This window comes from Coenobita brevimanus, chromosome 1, assembly GCF_032717465.1.
Source record: "Coenobita brevimanus isolate Jiangsu-jjx chromosome 1, ASM3271746v2, whole genome shotgun sequence".
Taxonomy (NCBI): domain Eukaryota; kingdom Metazoa; phylum Arthropoda; class Malacostraca; order Decapoda; family Coenobitidae; genus Coenobita; species Coenobita brevimanus.
Genome location: NC_136954.1, coordinates 64,756,135 through 64,768,157, shown reverse-complemented (window position 1 = coordinate 64,768,157; position 12,023 = coordinate 64,756,135). Strand labels below are relative to the sequence as shown.

Below are 12,023 nucleotides of genomic sequence, written 5' to 3'. Positions count from 1 at the left end.
GACTTTTTCCTTCTCTCATGGACTATTAAAGATGAAAAACAGCCAAACAGATGATGGTTGTAGAGATCATGTAGAGATTTTTTCCACTTGTGATGTCTTTTTTTACATTCACAATACCACTGTTTTAGAAGTCATTCACATCCACATTCACGTCTAGGTTCATATAATTTATAAAGGCTCCAGCTTGCTTGCATGCATCAGCCTTGGTCATCTAATGGTGGCTCATTGTGTTGCTTATCCCTTAGGTCACACTCTGTGACCCTGTCTTGGGTCTCTAGCAGATATTCACACTTCTTAGCTGCTGCACCCAGTTGTCATCATTTGTCCTCTTAACATGCCCAATTTGTCACAATCTACCCTTCCTCATCACGACACTATTACATTCAAGTGCCATCCTTCTCCTCAACTCTCCAGCCACAATCCTAGCCTCCCTCATATTCAAAGTCGCACTACACATCCATCCAATCTTTGTTATATCTGTACAACAGAATTCCTCCACACACTCAAGAGACTCTCCAGCCAGATCAATCCTTTTACATCTGACAGTCTATGTAGAGTCTATATACTCTCCCCAGCACACCACATACACAAAATCAGCATTATCTTCCAGTCTACCTCTGATGCCACTACAACTATTATGCACCCACTTATCACAAACACTGATAAAATGGAGTTACTTCCCACACCCTTGTGGCAAACTGCACATGTCCATACTCCCTCTGCACTGACAGTACCATCTCCATCTCGAGATATAATCACTTACCCACGTTTACTTTCAGACGCCTGTAGCCCATTCCATTTTTCCATTTCCTGAATCCTCTGCCTCCCTTTCATTCTCTGCAATCAACACCAAGTCATCAGCTTATATTTCTTGTGGGAATCCATTTCTGAAGTCATGTGAGAGAGCTTCAAGCACCCTGACAAACAAGAAAGGGCTCAAGACTGATCGCTGATGCATGCCCACATTCACAGAACACTCATTACTTAAATCTCCATTCATTCTCACCTGGGTGCAAGCACCACATACGTACAGTAACCATGACCACTCTAACCAGCCACTCTTCGACCCCAAGCTTTCTCATTCCCCACTTCACCACCTCCCTAGGGACTCAGCCAAAGGCCTTCTCCAGATCAAGATAAACAAAGTAAAGCTTCCTTTTATTTCCAGTATTTTCCTGAAGCCATCAGACAGTGAATATGATGAGTGGTTTCTTTGCCAGGCATAAACCCAAACTGCTTCTCAGCAATATTTGCTTTTTCTCCATGTCATACCTTCTAGGACTCTCTCCATTACCTTTGTTTTCTGGTCCAAAAGTTGTATACTTCTACAATTTCCTCTTTCAAGGACATCACCCTTCCTCATATATACATTTAGAGTCATATTCTTCAGCCAGTTGTGTGGGGCAACACTCTCATATATAATCAAAATTATCAGGTCAGTAACTGAACCCACTTGTATATCTCCTAAGACTTTCAGATTTCAGCAGTCATCCCTGACACACTCAAGTAAGTGAAAGAGTATCAGAGGTAAAAAGCTTACATAATATGTTCTAAACAGGAAGGCAAGATTGTATCTTGAACTATTTTAGACTGTGATATGTCTGCAGCGAAGTTAAGCAACGTTGGGTCTGGTTAGTACTTGGAAGGGTGACCGCCTGGGAACACCAGATGCTGTTGGCATAACGTTCTCCCTACGTGTCAAGTGGGGTTGGTGGAGGATTGGTGCCCCTCCCTGTAAAACAATTAACTCTAAGCCCCTGGCCACCCCGTTTGGGATACGTGGCATCTGGCAATGGATGGATATGTCTGCTTTTTCCTGTTAGTAGATATTTGTTCTCTGATATTGTACAGTACTTCTTTCCCACCCCTTTCAGAGTGTGGTTACACTTATTTTTCATTTAACCTCTGTTTGTACTGTTTTCCATGCTTCTTTTCTCTTTCTCTCTTGCCATTCATCTATCCTTTTTGTATGCTCAGTTTAACGTACAGACTGCCACTAGTTGTCTTTAAATTTTTTTTTTTTTTTTTTTTTTTTTTTAATTGACGAGTGCTACACTTCAAACTAATTTTAAGATTACTCCCTAACTTTCTCTGCATTACTTCAGTCTTGAGAGGATTCATTGGCTTTTGTGAGTCTGTTTCATACTGTTGTACTTTTGAGAATGTTCATTATACTGTTCATTATAGTACTGTCTTTCCTAGCACAGATTTCCATTTATTCCATCTCTCCCTCTACTTACCTCTTTACCATTCTGTCCGTTTTCTACTCTTCTTCTCATTCCTCATACCTTTTCTTTCATTCTTTGTTCCTTACTTCCTTTTTCTTTCATCCCACCATCCTTCTTTCCTCCTGCTCCTGTTTCATGTAATCCTGCCTTCTGTTGTCCTGATCCCTCTTTCCCACCATCCATCCATCCCCTTTTCTTTTTCCCATTCAGTCCCATCCACTTTCTTTTCATTTCTTATTCATATCTCTCATTTTTCCACCTCCTTCCTTTCTGCCACTTTACCTCCAACTTCCCCTTGCTTCTCTTCCCTCATCATTCATACCTCATATCTGTACTTCCACACTTTCTCTATTTCCCCCCTCTACTGCCCATTCTTCTGCTGCCTCTCATTCCTTTCTTCTCTCCCATGATGAAGTCATTCCTCTCAGCCATATTGTTTGTCTTTCTCCTTCTCTTTCCTACCTTACCTTCCTTATCACTTGTTCTTTCATTTCCCTCCTGTCACATTCCTTCCTTTTACCCCATTTTTTGTCTTTTATACTCTTGTCATTCTTTCCCCTTATCTTTTCTACATTTGTTCTCTGTATTTCCTTCTGCATTTCCCCATTCCATAAACCACCTTTCTATCACTCCCCTCTTTTCACTACCTCCTCCTTCCTTTCTTCCATGTCCCAGTCTTATTTCTCATTCATTTCCTTCTTCCTCCTCTCCCTCTTTATTCTCTTTTCTGTTTGTTTTCTCACCCAACCCTTCTCCCATATTCCCCTCTTCCTACCCTTTCTTTTCCATAATCCTTTCCTTGTTTCCCCTTCCATCTTTCTTTCCAGCTCGGTTCTTCTGCCTTCCTTCTTGTTTTCTTTATTCCCTTTCCTTTGCTCATTCCTCCTCATCCATCATTTTTCTCCCATATCTCCATTCTCCTCTCCCTCTCTCTCTCCAAGCCGTCTCTCCTTTCCCATTCCTATCTCCATTTTCCTTGTTATCTCCCTTCTTTTCTTTATTCACATACCTTTCCTTCTCTCACAGATTACTAGTGCATATCCTTTCTCCTTCACCTCACCTACCATTCCTTTGTTTTCTGCATCTGTCTTTTCTATTTCACCAGTCCTGCCATTCCATTGTTTTCGTGTGTCTTTCTTTTCTCTTTCACCTCTTCTGCCATTCCTTTGTTTTTGTGTGTCTTTCTTTTGTATTTCACCTCTCCTGCCATTCCTTTATTTTTGTGTGTCTTTCTTTTCTCTTTCACTTCTCTTGCCATTCCTTTGTTTTCATGCATCTTTTTTCTATCGTCTCCTACTTTCCTTGTTCTGCTCTCCAGCTCATTCATCCTCTTCCCTCCTCATTTTTCTTTCTTCCATCCTATCCCTTCTTCTCTTATTTCTTTCCTTGTTCATTCCTTTTCATCCATATTTCTTCAAACTTTCCATTCTTTCATTCTCACTCCATATCTCCCTGCTCTTCTCTTCCCTTCCCTTTTCTTCACATCCCTTCCCTTCCTTTCTCTTTTCATCCCTTCCTTTCTCTTCTCTTCCCTTCCTTTCCTTTCCTTTCCTTTCCTTTCCTTTCCTTTCCTTTCCCTTCCCTTCCCTTCCCTTCCCTTCCCTTCCCTTTCCTTCCCTTTCCTTTCCTTTTTCCATCCATCCATCCATCCGACAGCCCATTCATCCATCCGTCCATTCATCCATCTGTCCATCCATCCGTCCACTTGTCTGTCCGTCCATCCATCCATCCATCCATGTTTCCATTTCCTGTTTTAATCCTCTTTTTCTTTTCCTTTCATCATCTCCCTTCTCCCATAGACTCATTTTTTTCATCCATGCTACTTTCCTCCACATCATCTCCGTTCTTTCCCTTTTTTCCCTCCATCTCTATTATTTTTATTTTACTTTCATCCTTCCTTCCTGCCTTTCTTTCTTTCTTTTTATTCCTTCCTTCCTCCATATCATCTTCCATCTTTCTTTTTTTCCTTCTATCTCTTTTATTTTTATTTACCTTTCATCCTCCCTTCCTGCCTTTCTTTCTTTCTTTCATTTCCTTCCTTCCTTCCTTCCTTCCTTCCTTCCTTCCTTCCTTCCTTCCTTCCTTCCCTCCCTCCCTCCCTCCCTCCCTCCCTCCCTCCCTCCCTCCCTCCCTCCCTCCCTCCCTCCCTCCCTCCCTCCCTCCCTCCCCTCTCTCATAGATTACCACCATTACACTCCATTAACCCTGCCAGTAAATTTTTCTATCGTACTAAGTAGCCAGGCCAAACTCCTCAGCCCTCCATACATAATTTCCAGGCCAATATATCATGTCTATATTTACCCAAGCTCTCATCCCAATATTGATGGCTGCTTGGGTAAATTAATGTTTGTTGTGGTACCCCCATGTACTTTTCCCTATCCTTTAGATGCTGATATCTGTTAGGTTGTGGTTCCTTTAGACTTCTCCATTGCTTTTTTTTTTTTTTTTTTTTTTTTTTTTTTATAGCCAGTGAAGGTTTATACCCAGGGGGTGGATAGGATTTATTGCTCATGTAATGCCACTCAGGGATGAGTGAGGCCAGTCACTGTCATCTGAAAAATCAGGACCAACTTGCCTAGCCTCGGGTTCCTGCGCTCCTCATGGGGCAACATAGGATTGGATGATGAATGAACGAATGAATGTTTTTTTTTTTTTTTTTTTTTTTAGTTACACAGGTAAAGTTTTGCAGTTATTAACATATATCTCAGATACTTATTAGAGGAAGAATGTTTAAGTTAGAAATCTGCAACTGGGCTTGAAAAAGCCAAAAAGTTTGTAATGATAATTGTTGATGTCATCATTAGTCATCATCATCATGACATTTCTTACATTTTCAAGCCCAGTTTTATCATTCTAACATAAACATTCTTCCACTGATAAATATCTGAAGTATATATGTTAATGACTGAAAAACTTTAACCATGTTACTATTCAAAAAAAAAAAAAAAAAAAAAAAAAAAATGTAATGGACAGATCTAAAGGAACCACAACCTAACAGGCATAAGCATCAAAAGGAGGGGAAAAAATACATGGGGGTATCACAACAGACTTGAATTTGTCCAACTAGCTATCATCATCGTCATCATCGTCATCGTCATCATCGTCATCGTCATCATCATCATCATCATCATTATCATCATCGTCATCATCATCATCATCATCATCATCATCATCATCAACCCAACCCAACCCTAATTCCCACCAAAGAGATGAGGTAGGGTGCAGTCCAGAAACAATGGAAATGAAAACACACACACACACACACACACACACACACACACACACACACACACAAATCAGAACTATCAAACATGATGCCCAGTGAAACAGGCCATTTAGTTAGTGTCTGTTCAGGCACAGATGGTTGCATATAAAGGCATAATTGTGTTGACAGTGCTGCATGAATGTGAAGTGTTGGCCTTGAATGCAAAGGACCAGAAAATGGTAGAAGTGTTGGAAATGAAGTGCTCAAGAACTGTATTTCAGGGCAGAAGGTGTGACAGAATGAGAAATGACACTGTAAGAGAAAGATGTCGAAGCAACATAGTATAATGGAAAGGGCAGACCAGTGTATGTAAAAGTGATATAGCAATATGCATATAATGAGTTTTGAGAAACTGATAAAGAAGATATACAGTTCAGAAGCAGAGAGAGAGAGATGAAGGGAGAGGCAAAGGAGGTGGAAGAGATTTTGAATAATAGAGGTGAGAGCATCCAGGAGGAACAGCGTAGACTGAAATGAAACAGTTTATGGAGATTGACACATAACTGGCAAGATGTGATGCTGTTGCAGTAAGACATTAGTCAAAGTAATTTGATTGTGAAATGTTTAAAATTAAGTAAATTACTAGCAAGTTAAATAACAGTTATTTATTTAAGGGATATTATGTTACAAAATGTACATCAGAGTAAGTAAAATTTCTCACTTGCCAGTAGTTTGAATCTAATGATATTTTCATATTTTGCAAGTATATTAGAAGTTACAGGTAGTCTTTTGAAATATACTAGTATATAAGAAAGTATTTATTTATTTATTTATATATTTTAAGTGGTAGATGGGGGTACTTACCATCCACTCACTCAATGTAGTGCTGCTTTGGGTGACTGCCCTTTCCTCTCTTCCTTCCATCCTCCTCTGTCTTTCTTTCCCTCATTCTTTCCTTTTCCTTCTGCCTATGGGTGACTTTACACTCCCTCCTCTGTCTTTCGTTCCTTCATTCTTTCCTCCTCCTTCTGTGGGTGACCCTACACTGAGTTACAAGCCAAATGGTTTCCTGTACACCAGGAAACCATTTACTACACTAGGTAGTAACCATATAACCAGATTATGGCACCGGTGGTTTAGTGGTTAATTAAGGTGCTCCATTTGGATTGAGCCTGTGTAGGTTTATATCCAAGGAGTGGTTGGGGTTTATTGTTCACGCCGTGCCACTCAGGGAGGAGTGAGTTTGGTCACTTTCATCTTAAATGTTAGGACTAACTTGCCTAGCCCCAGGCTTCTACGCTTCTCATGGGGTGACATAAGATTGAATGATGGATGGATGGACTAGTACTGTACTTACCTGATATTTTGCATACTTGTACCTAACCAGTCTTTAACCTTAATTAGTACCCACCTAGTGCTGGGGAGGGATACATTCCCATGTTGGCACCAGTATAACTGAGTGACAAAGCTGCTGGTTATACAAGCATTCCTCTACTACCTCTCGGTCCTCCCAAAAGAGAATAGTGGAGTGCAGGAAAAAGATAACTTAAGCCTTCAGTCTGCCAGCATCGTGTGTCAGATGAGCCTAGGGCCACAACAGTAGCTTCTTCAACCAGCACTCAACTAGTTTTTTATGTTGCTTTTACCTCCTTAAGTATTCTAGTACTTAAGGTACCCAGTTATGTACATTAAATACAGTTTTCATAAAATGGCTACTTAGTTTTTATTGTACTTGTAATAGACTAATTTTGTTGTATATTGTACAGTAGTAGCAGCTGCATAGTTTTAATGTTATACAGGTATTAATATTTACTTATAGTACTTCTGTTATATGCTTGTATCTACCCACCTACCTAGTTTGTTATGTACTAGTATTTATGTACTGTTGTTTTATATTTACTAGGAGCCATCCAATTGACAAGTACAGTACAACCTGCTTTTTAAAAGTACATGTAGCTACCTGATTTCTTTATCAGGTAGCTACATGTACTTTTAAAAAGCAAGTTGTACTGTACTTGTAAATTGGATGGCTCCTAGTAAATATAAAACAACAGTACTATCTATCTATTGCCAGATGCCATAATCCCATAAGGGATGGCCATTTGACTTTGAGTTATTGGTTTTACGGGGAGGGGCACTAACTCTCCACCAACCCATTTGTTGACACGTAGGGAGCACATATGGGTTGGTTATATGGTTACCACCCAGCATTGTAAATGGTTTCTTGGCTTACAGGAAACCATTTGGCTTGTCACTCAATGTAAAGCCACCTGTAAAGGAAAGAAGAGCAATAAAAAGTGACAGGAAAGATGGGAGATGTAGGAAGAAAGGAGGGCAAGCTCAGAAAAAGAATGATAAAAGCTAGGGAAGAAGTAGGCAGCACTACATCAAGTGAGTGGATAATGGTCGTCACCACCTACCACCAATGATTTACCTAGTAAAGCCATGATCTTGTAGGTTTACTTTATCTTTGATAATATGTCTTAGATAGTTTCCCTGTATAGTACAATACTTAGGTCTGATAGGCGTCTCAAGGGTTGCCCATGAAGGGGGATTCCGCCCATATGTAATTTTTCCCATAAGTTTATGTATTCACAGTACGCGAATTCCTAGTACGCGACGTCCTCTGCTGCCCATGTAGGCGCGTACTAGGGGGATGTACTGTATTTACAGTATATATATATATACAGGTATAGAGTATTAACAACTGAGGATCCAGTAGGGAACCTGATGGCATATATAAAACTGAAGGCCAGGACAAGGAGACGATGGACTGGGGCCATGTTCACGATTTATTTCAGTGACGTTTCGAGGAAATCCAACCTCATCATCAGACAAAACGTGTTTTAGTTTTGTCCGATGATGAGGTTAAAGTTCCTTGAAAAGTCACTGAAATAAATCGTGAACATGGCCCCAGTCCATCGTCTCCTTGTCCTGGTCTTCAGTTTTATTTATATACAGTATATATATATATATATATATATATATATATATATATATATATATATATATGTACATATATATACTGTGTATATATATATATATATATATATATATATATATACTGTATATATATGTGTGTGTGTGTGTACATACATATACCTTTTTTCATTGTTTCATAATTACTTTTTTTTATTTATTTGTTTAGTGGCCAATTAAGGTGCTCCAACAGGATTGAGCCTGTGTAGGTTCATGTCCAAGGGGTGGGTGGGGTTTATTGCTCACGTAATGCCGCTCAGATGTGTGAAACTGGTCAGTCTCATCTTAAATGTCAGGACCAGCTTGTCTAGGCCCAGACTTCTAGGCTCCTCATTGGGCAACGCAGGATCAGATGATATATGTATGTAGTTATTTTTTACTGCTTCATCCAGTAATCCATCTGTTTCCACACTTTTTTTTCATTCTTTCGTAGTTATTTTTTATTTTATTTATTTATTTGTTTTGGGGGGACACTCACCATCCACTCCTTCGATGTATTGCAACTTTGGGTGTCTGCCCTTTCCTCTTTTCCTTCCTTCCACTTCTGTCTTTCCTTCATTCTTTCCCCTTCCTTCTGCCTACAGGTGACTTTACGCTCGCTCTTCTGTCTGTCTTTCCTTCATTCTTTCCTCTTCCTTCTGCCTATTGGTGACTCTACACTGAGTGACAAGCCAAATGGTTTCCTATACACTAGGAAACCATTTACTAGGCTGGGTGGTAACCATATAACCAAATTATGGTGCCTGGTGGTTTAGTGGGTAATTAATGCACTGCAGTCAGATTGAGCCTATGTAGGTTTATATCCAAGGGGTAGTTGGGGTCTGTTTCTTTCGTATTGCCACTCAGGGATGATTGAGGCAGGTCACCCTCATCTTAAATATCAGGACCAACTTGCCTAGCCCCAGGCTCCTACACTTCTCATGGGGCAACATAGGATTGGATGAGGGTTGGATAGGTGGAGTTATTTTTTATTTATTTATTTTTTTTTTACTGCTTCTGTTTGATAATCCATCTGTTTCCACAGAAGTGGCAACAACCACACATGTGTGAAGGAGACGTGCCCTGAGAGTCGTCGCCGGGACTCCCTGGCCCAGATCACCAACCAGACAACCCACCACAATCAAGCATCCACCAACCTGGCCCTCCTTCAGCAACAGCGATCTTTCCTGTATGAGATTCCTGAGCCAAGAAATAAACCTGAGTTGACCTGTATATCTGAGGAGGGCATAGCAGATATGGATTTACCTGACCACCTGCTTGAGGAGCTGGAGTATCTTGGGGACTGTATAACCTCTTGCAATAAGGTTGAGAACTACCTCATTATGAGTGAATATGAGAATAACCTTGGAAAAACTGCAGAATTACCTTTTGTATTGGAAAAGAAAGGAAAGAAGAAAGTGCTGCCACTCACCAGGCAGTCATCATCAGTCAACTGCAAGGATTTGCCAAGGAAATTGGATAGGCCTCCTGACAAAGGGACATCCTCAACATCTGCATACAATCATGTCCCAGTGAACGAAGGCAATCAGTGTGCCAGTCAGAAAGCAGCAGCCAAATCAGGAAATTGCCGCAGTATTACAGTGATCGAGGAGGCATCAGTATGAGATCTGGTAAAGCATCTCTTAGACTTTGTCATTACAATCTGTTCCGCTGGCATTTACTTTGCTTGGTGATTTACTGTGACAGATAGTGATGTGTGGTATGTGCTTCAGTATATAAATGTCACACTGAAAAACTTGCTCATTGCATTTTTCATAAGGCAAGTTGTGTCTTTCCCTCTTAAAAGAAAACAGTCTTCCACACTCACAAAGAGATAATAAGACATCTTTGTGTGGGACTTCATCAGTGATGAGACTCCAGCCTAATAATGTTTTGATGTCGTCCAATAGTTTGTATCCCTGTGTCCGATAAAATAGAATTTGTAAGCTTTAGAAAGAGTAGTTCAGATCTCATGAAAACAGTATAAGAAGTGTGGTTTGCCTTCGTTAGAAGTCTGTCATTGAAAAGAATGATGACTGCAATCATGGTTTGAAAATTAACTGTGGACTGACTGAAAGCTGAAAATTCAGTGGGTAACTTTATAGTGACAGCATTCTTATGAGATGACATACTGACTTTCTCTGTAGGCATCCAGTGTATTCTGTGTCACTTTAGTACGACAAATACTCAAGTTGTGTTTTTTCCTGCCACTGTTGGCTCAGTATAGAGCCAAGTCTCTCCATGATAGTAATCTAGAAGTTGACATTTCTGCAGTGTGTGATACAATTCCATCACTCAGCTTGCCAAGTCTTGTCTCTCTGTATGTTACATTAATTTGAGATGTTATTAACACCTGACCTGGTAATATTATTTTAGATCAACACTAGGCATTCCATTCAGTCCAGTCCAAGGCTTGTACAGTATTGTACTGTAGATTTGAATACTGTTTAGTGCATATGGGTGACTTTACACTTCCTCTTGTCTTTTTTTCCCTTCATTCTTTCCTCCTCCTTCCGCCTACAGGTGACTGTACACTGAGTGACAAGCCAAATGGTTTCCTGTACACCAGGAAGCCATTTACTATGCTAGGTGGTCACCATATAACCAAATTATGGCGCGTGGTGGTTTAGTGGGTAATTAAGGCACTCCAATCGGATTGAACCTGTGTAGGTTTATATCCAAGGGATGGTTGGGGCTTATTGCTCACGCAGTGCCAGTCAAGGATGAGTGAGGCTGGTCACTTTCATCTTGAATGTCAGGACCAAGTTGCCTAGCCCCTTGCTTCTATGCTTCTCATGAAGCAACATAGGATTAGATGATGATTGTGAATATTGTTTTGGTGTTTTGTTCAGCTCAAGTCAGTGAAAAAATCAGTGTGACCTACTATAACCCTACTGTTTTACATCCATCAGAACATAGCCTGTAAATCTTGGTAAGTAGAGTGGTGGCTGAAGTACATAAGTGGAAATGTCTAATCTCTGACTAGAATGTCTTCTTGCCACATCAACTTAAGAAAGACTGGTTATTGTGGCTTATTAGGAGACATATACTCTACTGTAATGGTATTGAAGTCTTAGCCTTCATATAGTACCAGATGGCTGTAGTTGATGACCACATGATTAACTGCTATTAGCAGGAGAAATCTCAGTTAAGTAAACTGCAGAAATATAAGGCTTTGTGTCTGTCCAGTATCTTGTGTGAAATTTGTATCTCAGTATCTGTTATACTGTACAAACTCCATGTTTGCACTGTAATACATTTGTCTGGCAGAGCCCCAGGGAAATAAGGGACTTGAGATACTGTTTTTGAAACAGTATGTGGAGATGTAGATCAGCCCACAATTTTTGTTGATCATTTAAAGATCATCAGTGACAAAAGATTATGGTTAATTTGATTAGATGATGATAATGATGCTTGTCACTTCATAGAATGTACTTGATTGATTATTGTGGCACAAGAGTCAGTCATACAATGCCCTCATTATGGGTAGGCTGTAGCAAATGGGCATGTACTGCAGGAAGTTTTTCATCGTCTTCACATCTCCTGTTTAAGAACACAGTACAGTACGGCCATTGGTACTAGAGTCACAGCTTGCCAAGATTTGTGCTGCACTGTGAGAGGCCCAGAATAAC

At 40.1% G+C, this 12,023-nt stretch overlaps 1 protein-coding gene across 1 annotated transcript in view; it reads left to right on the top strand.

The window, feature by feature from the left end:
- The window catches only part of LOC145400892 (monocarboxylate transporter 10-like), an 85,862-nt gene extending 75,846 nt beyond the window's left edge, over positions 1–10,016 (top strand). The window contains exon 8 of the mRNA XM_080273294.1: positions 9,437–10,016. Coding sequence (XP_080129420.1) covers positions 9,437–10,016 — 580 coding nt within the window. The remainder of the gene's footprint in view (positions 1–9,436) is intronic.
- Positions 10,017–12,023: the final 2,007 nt, after the last annotated feature.